Source organism: Pipra filicauda, unplaced genomic scaffold (assembly GCF_003945595.2).
Source record: "Pipra filicauda isolate LSUMZ 115617 unplaced genomic scaffold, ASM394559v2 scaffold27_size4233163_pilon, whole genome shotgun sequence".
Lineage (NCBI taxonomy): Eukaryota > Metazoa > Chordata > Aves > Passeriformes > Pipridae > Pipra > Pipra filicauda.
The window spans coordinates 1,591,773-1,608,104 of NW_024104398.1; the positions used below are offsets into that span (position 1 = coordinate 1,591,773).

Consider the following 16,332-nt stretch of genomic DNA (forward strand, 5'->3'; position numbering starts at 1 on the left):
CCTTTTCTGCAGGTTCTGATACTGACAGGGCATAATGGTGATACCTATCTCAAAAGTCCTGGAAGAGACCACCTTCCTGCCTATTCCAGTCATTCTCAATAATCCCTCGTTTATAGGAAAAGTGCTGAAAGGTGTTGCTTCATGTTGAAGTGATCGCTAAATTCAGACTAATAACTCAATAAAGCGAGATGTCAAAAAAGTACAGTTCCAAGCTTTGCAGATGAAATACTTGAATATTTTTGAACGATCTCTTATCTTCATTTTGACAGAACCAGTCTTGATCAGTTGTCACTCAGAAAAATGCAGCCTGTTTTGTCTTGTAGAGATGAATGTAAATTTGGTTAACGAAAATGAGAAACATTCAAGGACACATTTTTCTTTGTAAATGAGGTCTTGCACTTGAATGGATTAAGCAACATTTTGATTAAAGTGGTTAAGATATTGTGTATGCATACTACTGTTCAATGTTTCCTTAGTAGTACAGAACACTGACAAATATGTATGTAACTGGCTATTAACTGTAACTGTTTTCTGTAACTGACTAATGTGAAAGAATAAAAGCTAATGCAAGACAAAGTCTGGACCTATGTTGCCAAGGGAACTGTGAGTCTTTGTTCTGTCACTGCAGTTGTGCTGTATATTAACAACTGTGATGACTGAAAATTAGATTTTGCTGGAAGAGGCGTTACTGAGAGAGAAAAATCCAGACTTTTACATTACCTTCTCCTAAACAATGGAACCTCTAAGCGACTATGTCTTTGGGTGGAAAAAAATAAATTAGAAGTCTATAATGAGTATGCAATGTGAATATGTAACACAACGTACCTGTCTTTCAGACAGTGATAATACTGATACCGAAGGATGTCCTATTTCTTATAGGCTCTTATTTTTCATGTAGATCCTTCTCTTTTTTAGAAATAATTTGAGATCTTGTGTGCCACATGCTGAGTACCCTCTTTCAGAATGTTGCTCTGAACACATATCAGAGCTGTGTTACATTGTATGTCCTAGCATTAATGCTTTGAACTTTTTCAGTGGGTTTCAGTGAACAGGTGTCTTAATTCTTTTCCTTCTCTGTTTTTCAGATGTGCATTGATCCATCCTTGTCTGTGGCTTTGGGTGATAAGCCACCTCCCCTATATCTTTGTGAAGAATGCAGCCAGAGAATTGCAGGGTAGGTAAGCTAAGAGCTGGAAAGTGATCAAGTATCATCAGACTCCAGAGTTCAGAACTCTGGGGTTTTGCCTAATTTTATTATGATTAGCGTATACTTTATATAGATAAACCTGATGAAATATATGGAGCACACTGCCATTTGTTATGAATAAGGATTGCAGAAATTTATCTCACATGATTAGCATTTGCACCTAGCTTAAACAGAAGTGAATTTTGAAGTTGAGATCTCTGAATGAATAGATACTGTGGGATGCATTGACTATAACAGGGGAACCTCATTATTGTACAAGCTGCTGCTTATGAAATGTCTTTTGTCCTCATCCATTAGTTGCCATTAAAAGCAAAACGTTACAGTGAAGGCTCTTTCACAGAGACTTCATTAGTTTTCTGTAGCATGTATTTGGGGTTATTCTCTAAGGTATACTGTGAGGCAGCAGAGATCAAAGAAATTGATCCAGGATTGGCTGGTACTTGAAAGAAGTATAGCCTGAGATGAATTAACCTCACTTGGGTTTTTGTTTCGATTTTTCTTTTTTTCCTTTAAATTGCTAATATGGTTTGCATTAGTTTATAAAATCTACTAATACTTACAAGGAATGCCAATCATTAGTTGAAATGAACAAGATTACAGGTAATTCAGAACCTACATGGGTGTTTTTCTCCCCAGTTTAAGATGACTTTATATCACACCAGCTGTGGGAAAAGCAATTACATCTCACCTTAGGTTTTAAGTCATCATTGATTTAAAGCTGCAGGAAAAAGCAGCTGAATTCTGTAGAAGCATAGCTTCTATGGACACTCACAGAAAATGGTACTGGTACTTTGGTTTTTTTCTATGTTTGTCTGTTATTCTTCACTATCATTTCTTAGCTGTCAGGCTTTCAGAGCACACACTATTTTAATTTGATAAATTTATGCCTCAAAAGTAATTTTGGAAAGCCTTGAACATAGTGACCAACATCAGCAAAGTGGTAATTTAATAAGACAGGCACAACAAAGAGATGTATTGTAAAGCAGCCTGCAATTTATAGAACTACATTTGAAAAAAGTAGCTTCAGAATAATGTCAGTGCTACCACATTAATTTATCTCAGTTTCCTCTGTGCAAAAAATAAATGCATATATAAACAAAAAATGGAAAGCTAATTATATCTATAATATTCATAGGGATCACAGTGAGTGGTTGATTGATGTTCTTCTGCCACAAGGTAAGAGGTATTTTAAGGGTAGGTACAAACTAATCATAATTGTACAAACCTATGGTTCAGTATGATATTTCTGCATACTGTATTACTTGAAATGCTGCATTCTGTTCAAAAGGGGTTTTTTTTAGAATTTTAAAGTAGCTTGTACTTAATACTGCTGAATGACCTTGAAGTACTATGAAAAATTGACTAATCCTCTATCTGAAAATTGATACAACTCTTTATGTGTGAGGAAACAGAGACAACTGACAATTTTGAAATCTTGAAGTATTCACAGTTGGGACCAAGTTCTTAAAAAGTATTTGTGTCCCACACCAGTGTCCAAAAAGAGGGACTGGTTCTTCCAGTAACCTGAGTCTGATTCGAAAGCTCTTAAAGCTTGCGAAAATCTCTAATACGACCCTGCAAAGGATATCAGAAAAAAAACATAAAAATATAAAACATAAAAACCATAAAATATTTTTCCATGATCCAGTCATTGATCCAATCATTGTCCTTTGGCCAGTGATATTTTATTATCTACTAGAATGCAGACAAAGCTTGTTGACAGACTAATCAGCATGTTATCTAAAATAACCCTTTCAGGGACACAAGGAAGACACCACCTCTCTCTTTGCTCTGCAAACTGAAAATTCGTAAGCAGTTGAGATTTTTTTGCTGTCTGCTTTTAGTTGAAATGTTACCCAGATTAAGAATGTTTTATTTACTTAAGGGAAGTACTTCCTTTTAATCAGCCACTTAAATTTACTGAATCATATGTTGCCAGGACAACAGATGGAATAGCTACTGCTTACAGGTTCAATCTGCAAACATTTCACATGAAATTATAGGCCACAGACGTAGTAGCTGCTTCATCCATATTCACTACTCTTTTATCCCCTGAACTTTCACAAGCAGTGTAGGCACATCTAAGCTATGTTACTTACAGCATGCCACAGTAGTGTTCCTATGAGGTGTACTTCTACAAGTCTGTCCAGCAGGCAGAAGCATAGGCAGAAGGTGGATGGGTAGCAGAGCACACCACACTTAATGCACAAATGCTGTTATTGCATTTCAGTGTGGAAATAGCCATAGGCTTAAGTATAGTGTCCTACCTTATGCTGTCCAACAGGCTTAGATGTTTCAACAGTATCTGGAAACCCAAGTTTAGCCTCAGAGATTTCCTTGCAGGAAGTCCCTTTTCCCATGGCTGCCATAATAAAACAGAAAGATCGTCATTTTGTGTTCATGTTTTGTATGCCTTCCCCTTACAGCTGAAATTTCTGCTATATGTCAGAAGAAGGTAAGATTCAGCCATTTGTGTGATGAGGCATGATTTGATGTTGTGTGTAGTGTCATTCCATTAATATGTAGTGTGCTCTTCTTTGTATCATTCCAAAATTTCACAATTTATCCATGAATGCATTTGTTGATGGATGAGAATGATTCAACAGCAAGGTTTCTTTTTGTTAAAACTGACAGTGTTTGATTTGAGTTGTAGATTTTAGTTGAAGTGTCAATTAGTAAAGCAATTCAATTATGCAATTGAGCTCATTTTGTATTCTGTAACTCTGCCTATGAAGAGGGTAGAGGAAGAGGTGAATTTTAAATTCAAGTGTTTATATATATCTTCTTATCTCCTCAAAGTCTTGGATTAATCCTAAATTGGACAAAAATCATACTCTACAATGTATATTTTTAAAAGTCTTCAGTGCTTGGCTCTGAAAAGATTGCTGACAAAAAGAATCTGCTTGCAATACATACCAGCTAGTGTGTTTTAATAACACTTTAACAGCAAGGAATACAGTGCATAACATATTCTAGTTATCATATGGCAAAGAAAGCTTTTATGTTGGGCTGGATTACCAGGTGTAAAAAATAAAGGTAGCACCTACTTCAGAGCCTTGGTCAGTTACCTGTGATAAGGTAGATCCTTACATAGCATAAACTGTGTCATGGTAGCACCATTTTTTTGCAATCCTAAGGATCTGCCTGTTGCTACTTGTAACTTAAAAAGACATTCTGAAGCATAAGAGAATGATTGTAAATTTTAGAGATTGCTTCAAGCCAGAAGGTTGAGGCTGATGACTTAAATGTCAATTTGGTCTGCTCCAAAGAAAGAGCAACTGTGACATTTAAGTTCAGGCTCGGCACTTGATCCTGAGTTTGTCTTTCTGGAAGGTCAGTGATACTTGACTTTAGGAGTTTCCACACAGTAGTGCTTCTGTATAATGATTTTGGAAATTACCAGCACTTGAGCCAGTTCCCAAGTTTTCATGCCTATTTTAATTCCATTTCCTGATACCTGTGGCCTGATAAAATCTTTTCTGTTTTTCAGAACTGTAGTTCACACGTCAGAAGAGCTGTTGTCACGTGCTTCTCAGCGGGCTGCTGTGGCCGCCATGGCAACAGGCCAGTGCGCTACTGCAAGAGATGCCACTCGAATCACCACAGCAGTGAAGTTGGGGCAGCTGCAGAAACCCACCTTTATCAGACCTCACCCCCTCCTATCAACACCCGGGAGTGTGGGGCAGAGGAGCTCGTGTGTACTGTGGAAGCTGTGATCAGGTAATATGGCAGCTTATGAGGCATCAGTATGTAAAGCAGGATCATCCTTTCCTGTAAATATTACCTGCAGGTCTTGTGCAAGTGGATTTTAGATTCACCTGGATGAGTTCAGAGCAGGGACACTGAACTCCAGCTGCCTTATCAGACAACAGATCAGCTGTGAGTGTTGTCCTGACCAGGAAGTCAGCCTTGAATCCTAGAATTTGATGTTATTTCATTACTGTTCTCAGGAAAATGATGACATCTAATGCCTTAACCTGTAGTTATTCTTGGTTATTCTCACCTGTATCCAGTGTAGGAAAGCTGCATTCACTGACCACAAGCTTGTTTTATAGCTTGCTGAAGGAAGCAGAGTTTCATGCTGAGCAGAGGGAGCATGAACTCAACCGCAGGAGACAGATGGGCCTCTCCTCTTCCCATCACTCCCTGGACAACACAGACTTTGATAATAAAGATGATGACAAGCATGACCAACGCCTCCTGAGCCAGTTTGGAATATGGTTCTTGGTGAGAAATTCGTGCTTTCTTCTCTCACTCTTCATGGTTCAGTCTACTTTCTGAAGCCTCTGTTTTATCTAATTTTTTTCCCCCACTTCTTTGCTTTAGTTGGAGACTTTTCTGATTTGTAAGCAAAAAGTTGTTCTTTGAAGCTGTCAGACTTGGAGATTTCATAACTAGTTTGGGTGGAGCTTGTGGCTGCCTCTGACTACTATGTAGAGTGTAGAACAGAATTGTTCAGTCTAATTTTTTAATTGACTTTCTATGTGCCATCAGCTTCTGCTCACAAGTACCCCTTGCTGAGTGTCATTATTTTAACTTCAAAAGGCAATCCCCTAAGAATCTATTTTTCACCTTCCAGCTTTCAGCTCTCTGGAAGCACAGCTTTCTCTCTTACCTCCAAAAGGCTGGAGGAGTCTTAATGGGCTGCTCTTCCTTCCTGCGTTTTGCTTGGTCTGTCTGGATCAGCCAGTGTACTCCAGCTGATTTACCTGGTGTGGGTTGACAGAATGAAGCTGTGCTGGTTCTACCACTCACATTAGTTAGCAGAGATTATTCCAAAATATCAGGACTGCTGCTGGCCAGTTCATGAGCAGGCCAGGCTGCAGCCTGATAGAGCCTCAGAAATTGCATTCTGCAATTCCCCTTAAGGAGAATTCTCCCCCTCAGGCTGTTTCCAATTCCCTTTGAGCTTCTCAGGCTGTCTCCTCAGTCACCTAGTGAGGGGGGGGGAATAGCAGGACCCTCATCTGTCATCTAAACAGAGATAGGATCTCTGGATGGCCAGGTGCCAGGTGTGGAATTCCATAGTTCCAACAAAGCTGCTATGCAGTTTCAAGTGACTATATGAATAAAGTTTATATTCTGATGATGGGTTTTGTTGTTCAATGCTGTTTTAGAGTTAAAGCCTTTTATTATGTTAAACTTTATTTTGCTGTGTTCATCTATTTCATTTCAAATGATACTTTAGAAAGACTGAAGGCCTACATTTCCGGAAGTAGAACTGAAGTGAGAACAAAAAAGGTTTTGTTACACTGTACATGCCTCATCCTAGACATTCAGCATGTACCTTTCTGTGGTAGGGAGGAAGAGCTCTCTGAATCCATTCTATTCTTATAAAATCTCTTGATCTCTCCATAGTGAGTATTGGCAGAGATCACCATGCAGGTTGTGAGAAATCATGGGTTGCTGTTTTCTTTCATAAAGTGAATACCTTTCATCTAGAAACTGAACAGGGCTCAAGAGTTCCTATTAAAAAGGCAGCCAACTGATACTGTCTTTGAGTTAACACTCAACTGAGACAAGCACAAGGAAGCAAACACCTTAACTTCAACCTGCAATGAAGTAGAACAATGAAGACTCTACTTTGAATTGGAAGGGGTGTTGATTGCTACCTCATCCCAAGAAAAATCACAGAGAAGAACATTTGTAAGGTGGATTCTGGTCTTCTCTGGAAAGCAGTGCTGTCATCTTTCCCCCCAGATATTACAGCAGTCTTTCTCCTTTGTTCACTTGCTGAAAAGCAGCAGTGACCAGTTTCAGGTTGCCAAGTGAAGAGAGTACAGTTTTCACTAGGAAGTGGCTGGTAGGTGTTTAAAGGAGCTTCTAAAATCTCCTGTCATCTGTCATTTTCCACTCTTTGCATTCAGTGCAGCAACTTGACTTGAAACTTTGTCTTCTGTCACCAAGAGCTCAAATAGCAGATAATTAAGGACTTAGCAGTGTACTGGTCTGTGAATTGGGGTAGAGAGTCGGTCTCAGATTTGGGACAGTTTTATAGTCCAGATATCATTTTAGAAAGACTTTGGAGCGGGGGAGAATAATGTTGATTATTATGTGAGGATTTCTGAGGACCTAAAACTCACCCCAAGTGAGGACAAAAAATCAAAATTGGAATCTTTTTGCAAAGTAAAGATCACTTATTGTATTAAGTAGACATCTTCTTTCAGAATTTTTGAAGTTCTTGATTTGCCTTTTTATCTTGTATGTTTTATATATGTGTGCATATGTATATCATATATTTTACCAGGTATTACATTACCTTCTGAAATGAAAAGTCATTTTAAAGTTCAAACCAAAATGTTTCAGTTTGTCAAAGCATTCTATATTGATATTTTTCAGTGTTGAAAGTAAATAAAAAAATTCAGTGCTTGGCTTTTTTTTATTTTCTGGTTTGGAAATGTTTTGTCAATTGTCCTGTGCCAACCTCTACTTAAAACTCATCATCTTACTTGTCTTCTAGATAGATCCTTGTAAATCTGAGAATATGCAGAATATAGTAGATAAATAATTTGCCACCTTTAATTCTAGAAATGAAAGTTGATTTGTGTTTCCCTCTTCCAGGTGAGCCTTTGCACTCCCAGTGAGAATACACCCACAGAGAGTTTAGCAAGGCTGGTTAGCATGGTATTCCAATGGTTTCACTCTACAGCTTACATGATGGATGATGAAGTTGGTAGCTTGGTTGAAAAGCTCAAACCCCAGTTTGTTACCAAGTGGTTGAAGACTGTTTGTGATGTCCGTTTTGATGTCATGGTTATGTGCCTCCTTCCTAAACCAATGGAGTTTGCTAGGGTAAGAATGATTTATCTGAAGGTTCCTTTATTTGCTGCAGAATTTAAGGTATTAAGTAAAAAGATCTTTTTTTTTCTAGTCTGTCAAGGCAAAGAAATCTCAATGGTAGAGGGAGCAGTGAAGTTCAGGAATTTTTACTCTTCATAGCATTTTTAGTTTTACTATATTAGAAAGTGAGCATTATTTACACTAATGCGAAGACAGGTTGGAAGAATATTGTAAGTATTGAAAAATACTGCATGTTTTTGATAGCTGCATGTTTTCATTATGCTGCTGAAGTACCCAAACTTGTCTTTAGTAAAAGGTATCATTTACCTACTCACAGATATAAGCCTGTCCTTTCATAATGTTTCTCTGTTCTTTGCATACCTCATCTCTGAAGCTGTGAATTCGGGTTTGTGAAATCACACAGTTGTAACTGAAGGGAACTCTGGGCATACTGATGCCCTGTAGCTTCAGAGACCTGATTTAAGTGACTGAGTTGAAGACCAGTCTGACATGGTTTGCCTTGTTGCTGGTGAAGAGAAAGAGATTTACCTGGAAGGCCATCCAGGGTGCCTAAGTGCAACCACTGGTAGGATCTCTTCCAGAAAGAGTGTCATTCTTTCTGTCGTAGAATCATGGAATCAACTGGGTTGGAAAAGACCTCCGAGATCAAGTGCAACCCTTGATCCAACACTGCTGTGGTTACTAGACCATGGCACTAAGTGCCACATTCAGTCTCATCTTAAAAACCTCCAGGGACAGTGAATCCACCATCTCCCTGGGCAGCCCATTCCAATGTCTGATTACTCTCTCTATAAAAAATTTCTTCCTAATATCCAACATAAATCTCCCCTGGTACAGCTTAAGATTGTGCCCTCTTGTCCTACTGCTGGCTGCCTGAGAGAAGAGACCAACCCCCACCTGGCTACAGCCTCCTTACAGGTAGTTGTACAGAGTGATGAGGTCTCCCCTTCTCCAGGCTGAACAACCCCAGCTCCCTCAGCCTCTCCTCACAGGACTTGTGCTCAAGTCCTTTCACCAGCTTCGTTGCTCTTCTCTGGACCTGCTCCAGCCCCTCAATGTCCTTCCTGAACTGAGGGGCCCAGAACTGGACACAGCACTCCAGTTGTGGCCTCACCAGCGCTGAGTACAGAGGAAGAATTCCTTCCCTGGTCCTGCTGGCCACACTGTTCCTGATCCAGGCCAGGATGCCATTGGCCTTCTTGGCCACCTGGGCACACTGCTGGCTCATGTTCAGCTTCCTGTCAATCCAAATTCCCAGGTCCCTCTCTGCCTGGCTGCTCTCCAGCCACTGTGCCCAGCCTGTAGCGCTGCAGGGGGTTGTTGTGACCAAAGTGGAGGACGCGACACTTGGCCTTGTTGAACCTCATCCCATTGGAATCAGACCATCTCTCCAGGTTGTCCAGATCCCTCTGCAGAGCCCTCCCGCCTTCCATCAGATCAACACTCCTCCCCAACTGGGTGTCATCTGCAAATTTGCTAATGGTACACTCAATCCCCTGATCCAGTTCATCAATAAAGATATTAATTAGAACTGGGCTCAACACTGATCCCTGGGGGACACCACTAGTGACCGGCTGCCAACTGGATGCAGCCCCGTTCACCACCACTCTCTGGGCCCGGCCCTCCAGCCAGTTCCTGACTCAGCACAGGGTACCCCTGTCCAAGCCGTGGGCTGCCAGCTTTTCCAGGAGTATGCTGTGGGACACGGTGTCAAAGGCTTTGCTGAAGTCCAGATAGACACATCCACAGCCTTCCCCTCATCCACCAGGCAGGTCACCTGATCATAAAAGGAGATCAGGTTGGTCAGACAGGACCTGCCCTTCCAAACCCGTGCTGGCTGGGTCTGATCCCTTGTCCATCCTGTAGATGCTGTGTGATTGCACTTAGGATGATCTGCTCCATAATTAGGATGATCTGTCCATTAATTATGAAGCAGAAATCGCCACTTAACCATGCTTTTCTAAGACATTCATTTTGTGACCTCTCATGTAAAATGTTCAGAAGACATGTTGGGTTTGTTTCCCAAAATTAAGTTTTGTTTCCTAAAATTAAGACTACGCTAGAAAGGGCTATTGGGACTTGACGCAATTATCACATCATCCGGCATGAACATCTGTGGATTTTTCATGACCTAACTAATGGGATTTGCTGTAGACAGACCAGCGTACGTGTGCAGACCAGCATGTATATGTGTCTTACTGTGAACCATTGCTCAGAAGATACATAGGGCTGTGGGAGTATTGGAGGGAAGCTGAGGGAATTTGAGAGAATTTTTCAGTTTCTGACTTTGACTGTTAGAAACTGAAAAAAGAGATCAGAGCTTTGAGGCTAGGGGGTGAAGGAAGGACTGAACCTCATTCTGTAATCTCTTATGTATTTTTTTTTCTTGGATCCAGCCCCTCTTTTGAATTTTGTTACCCTCACTGCAGTACTTAAGACTAGACTGACAACTTGCCAGATTTGCAGGGCTTCACTAAAACATGTAGACAAATAGCCATGAAATTAGCTGTGATGAAAAAGAAAAAGTAGTTTGTTGGCTGAGATTACCAGTAGTTTCTGCCAGAACAGCAGGCATCTCAAGAGCCATTAGTCAGGAACAGCAGATGTGAGCTGAGGTCAGTTAGAATAATTAATCTCTGTACGCCAATTACTTACGTGCTTAGAAGTATACTTTCTGGCTTACATCACTTAGAACCTTTCCTCAATAAAACCCTAAACAAACATCTATGAAAGAACACCTGGTACAGACCATGTTTTTCAAAATAAAGATCCAGCACTGTAACAATTTACGGAGAGCAAATACTTTATGGTGCAAGTTTAACCAAATAAATCTGTCCCTTTTCGAGAACTGTAAACAGTAATACACTGTAAACAGTAATATAATGGCCTGGAAGTGAGTGAACTTCTAAGACTTTGACAGTGCTTTTGGGTACTGTGAGTCAAATGGAAGAGGAAAAAACAATGCAACCCCCATGACCAAATTCTAAATTCTGTCTTGCAAGTACTAATGATCACCCCCTACAGTTTCCTGGCTGCAACACACTGAACAAATTTATGATGCTGAGCAAGTTACAGGGATTAGAAATGTTGTTCATCATTGTAATGCTTGGAAATACCCACAGGTTGGCGGATACTGGGACAAATCGTGTAGTGCTGTAACCCAGTTAAAAGAAGGGCTAAATCGAATCCTTTGCTTGATTCCATATAATGTGATAAACCAGTCGGTGTGGGAATGTATCATGCCGGAATGGTTGGAAGCTATAAGGACAGAAGTGCCTGACAATCAGCTGAAAGAGTTTCGGGAAGTGCTGAGGTATGTAGACATAAGTTGGAATCATTCTGTTGTTGCCTGTGTTGATTCTTGAGTGTTGTAGCACAAGATGGTGACAAGGAATAAAAATGCCTGTATGTGCAACAGACAGTAGTGAGTGAGTGGTTCTGATTTGTTTTTATGACTTATATTTAGACTAAAGCACTTAAGCTTTGGGAAAGTCTTCTTTTATTGCTTCTGATATCCTCAAATCTGTATCAAGAGCCAAGTACATGGACGCTTCTTTGCTGTGAGCAAGTCACATTTTTAGTGGCTTCCTGCAACATGTTGGAAGGAGCATCTTTCTCCTTCTGTCAAGTTGATGAGAAATGGTGGGGATTAGTAGAGCTGTCAGATATATATTTTTTAGCTAATATCTTCCCCTATTGAGCTAAGAAAACACCAGAATAAGAATGGTGGCTGAGTCATAATTTCATGCCTTTAACAGTAAAACTTCGCATTGCCTTTTAATTGATGAAAAGGCTCTGAAACTGACTCTAAGTTCATATCTCTAGGTATTGCTGTAAACTTTTTTTTAGTGCAAGCATGGAATAGTGGACTACTGGTGAGATGAGAAATTTTCCAATTTTTACGTTGGATGTTGGAGGAGATATTGCTGTCAAATGCAACTGGGTATATTAGATGTGATGTAAATCCTTAAGGTGCGTCACCAAATTCAGAGATGAACTTACACAGTCAGGACAGCTGGTATCAGCAACCTAGCAACCCTGTGGAGGGTGAAAATGCAAGCTTTCTACCAGTTTTCTGTTATGTCTCATATGGTGTGTGCCATCATAACTCAGTGATGGTATGTTTTTGTTCTGCTTTTCAGCAAAATGTTTGACACTGAACTTTGTCCTCTCCCTTTCTCCATGGAGGAGATGTTTGGCTTTATTAGCTGTCGATTCACAGGATATCCATCCTCTGTGCAAGAGCAAGCATTACTCTGGCTGCATGTAAGTGTCCTCTCTTGATGACTCATGCTGGAAGAGCTTTTAATTTTGAAAAAGAAAAGAAAAAGGAGAGTAAAAAAATGAAGCCACTTAGCCACTTTTCCAGAGTTCATACAATCCTTCTGCTCTTTGCTTAGCTCCTGTGTAAGGATGGTTGGTAGACAGACCCTGAGAAGCTTTGTTACTAACCCATCATGAGCAATAATCTAGTTGACAGGGTGGTGATCTAGTTGACAACCTGGGGATCAGTCAGAGGTTGGACTTTATGATCTTGAAGGTCTTTTCCAACCTAAATAATTTTGTGATTCTGTAATAAAATAGAAGGCTGGGAATTTCTTTTACCTCTGAATGCCAGTTGTGTTTTCAGGGTCATTGAGCTGCTTGACTTTTTGGCAGCAGAATTTGTTCTGTAGATTCCAAAATTAATTCCAGACTCCAGAAACAGCTGTAGTTGTTCCTGCATATGAAGACCTGAATGAGACTAGCTCTATACCCATCAAGCTTTCTGCTACTCTGGCCCTTTTGCACTATATTTGCCCACGAAACTGGCATTCACCCAATGTTCATATTTTAAAGCTACAGGGATAATCATGTCAGCTGAGGGCAGTGACTTCAAAAGGGGTGTAAAATTTTCCAGAGCACCTTGGGATAATACCTGTACTTTTCATTATCGCTTCTTTTCTGCTGAGGCTTATTTTAATGGAGCCTCTCCAAAGACCAATTTACCTGATGACTGTAGCAATTTTCAGGTATACAAGGTTTTCAATTAAAGCATGATATTTTTAGAATTTTCTTGACTTAATAACATTTAATGACAAGTACAAATGAGCTCATATTTTTCTGAGTGTTGGTGACAAAATAGATTGTGAATATTCTCAGTGATTTGCAAAAAACCATCCAGTTACTATGTTGACACCTGTAGGCTACCATTGTGACTGGATTCAGAATAAATACAGGAATTCAGTTTTAAGTAGTAATAAATAAAGTAAATAGTTATTCATTCAAGTATTGTTAATCTTCTGCTTTACAGAAATATTTTTGTGGAATAACCTCACATCCCTGTATGGTTTTGTGCATAAAACTGATCTCAAGGTGCACCAAGTGGATGCCAACAAATATTTTGAAAATAACCTATTTTTTGCCAGTTTTCTTTTGCCTGGATTCTAAAATAAATCTGAACTTGCACCTCACCTCATTGAATCTCAAAATTAAATACATGGAATTTGCTGAGCTGAGGATTGTATTATAAAGATGCTTATAAAGTAGATGGTGTTTGTGATTAAACTTGAAACTTACTTTTTATTTATTGTCTATCCTCAGGTGTTGTCTGAACTTGACATTGTTGTACCTCTTCAGTTACTAATCAGCATGTTTTCTGATGGAGTTAATTCTGTAAAAGAGTTAGCAAATCAAAGAAAATCAAGAGTCAGTGAACTGGCAGGAAATCTTGCAGCTCGGAGGGTAACTGTTTCTTATCCTGCTTATTTTTTTTGCTTAGAACAGTCTTCCTAATAGAATGCATGTGAAGGATTAAAAAGCCATCTTTCAATATGGCAGCATTTGATTGGAAACACTATAAATTTTGAAAATGGAAGAAAATTGACATAACTTCACTTAACATCACTCTATCACATGATCAGTGTAAAGATAATACAGGTAGCAACTTGGTATCTTTTCCAACCTTTTTTGTTCTTTTCACCTTCTATTAATAACTGTCAATGGCAAGTTGTTATGGACAACTGGTCACCCAGAACAACCTTTTGTGTTCTGGTATGAATTTGGTGGGCCCAGGTATGTTTTGGAAGAGTGATGGAACAGAATTATTTTTGTTTCCCAGAATTTTTTTCCACACCCAAGAGATGCAAAATTTGATCTGAAGTTGCCAAAGGCTTTTGGTCTGAAAGAAAATACTTACAAATCTGTAGACATTCCACATGCTTGGTCTGATGTGGCTAACTTCCCAGTAGTTTGGATGAAGTGCTTCAAGGACATCAGGAACAAGATTGCTTGGGAAGATCAAATTCTTTAGATTTAAGGAACTACAGCATCGAGGCAGTTGACGATGCCTTACATGTGGTCTGCCTGTCTTCTGATGTAGCTCTACAGACAGCTCTCCCACACCTAGCCCAGGATCACTTCTAAACTAAGCAGAAAAATGGACAGACTTACTCTCTGGTCTTTCAGACCGTACCTGGCCTGAAAATAGCCCTCATGTGTCATCTACATGTTTATCTCCCTACAACACCTAGAGCTTCTCAGGTGTTTTAGATGACCTGTTGTGGTGTGGGCATAAATCAGTGCAGACATACACATCTTATTACCATTGTGTCTAGTTCAATTCCAGCTACCTGTACTCTTAGTACAGCCTTAGTTAACACCCTTCTCTTGAGATGGCCTCCTTTATTAGCCTCCTGCTATTAAAATTAGTGACCATAGATCATGGACCAGATCGTTGTAACCTGATGGCTGCTTTACTGCCTGCACCAGTTTTCTGTTTGCTTTATGATGTTGAAATTCCTCCTCAGTAAGAATAATATAATGAATGTCAGCCACTTAGCCTAAGAGAATATATACATCTATGCAGAATATGGTTCCAATACTTCTATCATATTTTATCATTTAGTGGCATTAAGGGACGTGTATATTTTGCAAAACAGCTACAGAAGGGTAAGGCTGTCATAGTTCTTGATATTTTTTGCGTTTTCATATAGAATGGGATTTCTTAAATGTCTAACAGTCATTTGGACATGTTGATTTTTTAATATTTTCAGGTGAGCATTACTTCTGACCCTGGGCGCAGAGTTCAGAACAACATGCTGAGTCCTTACCCAAGCCCCTTCCAGAGCCCATTCCGGAGTCCAATACGTAGTCCTTTTCACAGCCCTTTCAAGAACTTTGGACACCCTAGTGGAAAAACAATTGATTTTGACTGTGAAGATGAAGAAATGAATCTTAACTGCTTCATTCTCATGTTTGATCTCATACTGAAGCAGGTACTTGCAGAAGAAAAACACCCACATGGAAGGGGCATTGAAGTTCTGTAGTCACTTTTGGCTCTCCTTTGATCCTGTATTGATTCCCTTTCTGTTAAGGGATTGGCATGAAGTATAAGACATTTAAATTCCAATACAGCTGTCATCTACCTTTACCTCTATAGGAGTTATAGGTTCATGTTCAGTGAAGTTAAATACCTCCACATTCAGGTTAGACATTAACCTCATAATAGTGAAAGGAACTTCTTGAAGATTTCTACAGACTAGAAGCAGAGGATTGTTGATAGGCTCAGATTAGATACATAATTTTTGGATAGCTAAATTTGGACATTGTGAATCCAAGGGCAAGTGCTTTAGATAACTGTCTCCAGGTAAAATTAGTGGATCTTGTGCTTGAAATTGTCTCTTTAGTTTAGCTGTTGGAGCTTGGGCCTCAACACTAGTGAAAATTTAAAATTTAATATGTTACAGTTTATCTCAAATTCTTCCCAGCACTGTAATATAAAACTAGTAGAAATGTAGGACGAGTCAGACAGTTAGGGCTCTGGCTTTTAAATAAATAATAAATCCTTATCATTTTCACTTTCTTTCAGATGGAACTCCAGGATGATGGTGTCACTTTGGGCTTAGAGAACAGCATTTCAAAAGATATAATATCCATCATAAACAATGTATTCCAGGCACCCTGGGGTGGTTCTCACACCTGTCAGAAAGATGAAAAAGCAGTTGAATGTGGTCTGTGCCAGTCCAGCATTCTGTGTTACCAACTGGGTTTTGAGCTGCTGGAACAGCTTGCTCCAAAGGAAGAAATTAGGCTTGTGGTAAGTAGAGCTGGGAAAGGGTCTGTATTACTGGTGTGCTAAAACTCCTCTTCCTCATTTTTCTCATTCCATTGTGCTTGAGGGAGCAAAGCTGCACTGACCTTTGGCAGGAAGGATTCAGGAGGTTAAAGCAAAGTGCCACTGAACTGTAAAATTTAAGTCTGAATTCATTCAAAGAGTGGGTACTTTGAAATGATTAATGATTTTGAGTGAATCAGTTGTCAAGTGAGCAAACCTTAGTTGGTGC

General features: G+C 39.6%; 1 protein-coding gene across 10 annotated transcripts in view; it reads left to right on the top strand.

Moving 5' to 3' along the window:
- Window positions 1-16,332, top strand: part of UNC79 (unc-79 homolog, NALCN channel complex subunit) — a 107,649-nt gene that overhangs the window by 22,102 nt on the left and 69,215 nt on the right. For all 10 annotated transcript variants that reach the window (XM_027729419.2, XM_027729420.2, XM_027729409.2 and 7 more), the window contains 11 exons: window positions 1,086-1,174; window positions 2,343-2,383; window positions 3,634-3,662; window positions 4,698-4,927; window positions 5,263-5,434; window positions 7,769-7,999; window positions 11,131-11,321; window positions 12,151-12,274; window positions 13,592-13,732; window positions 15,043-15,264; window positions 15,858-16,085. In XM_027729419.2, coding sequence (XP_027585220.2) covers window positions 1,086-1,174; window positions 2,343-2,383; window positions 3,634-3,662; window positions 4,698-4,927; window positions 5,263-5,434; window positions 7,769-7,999; window positions 11,131-11,321; window positions 12,151-12,274; window positions 13,592-13,732; window positions 15,043-15,264; window positions 15,858-16,085 — 1,698 coding nt within the window. The remainder of the gene's footprint in view (window positions 1-1,085; window positions 1,175-2,342; window positions 2,384-3,633; window positions 3,663-4,697; window positions 4,928-5,262; window positions 5,435-7,768; window positions 8,000-11,130; window positions 11,322-12,150; window positions 12,275-13,591; window positions 13,733-15,042; window positions 15,265-15,857; window positions 16,086-16,332) is intronic.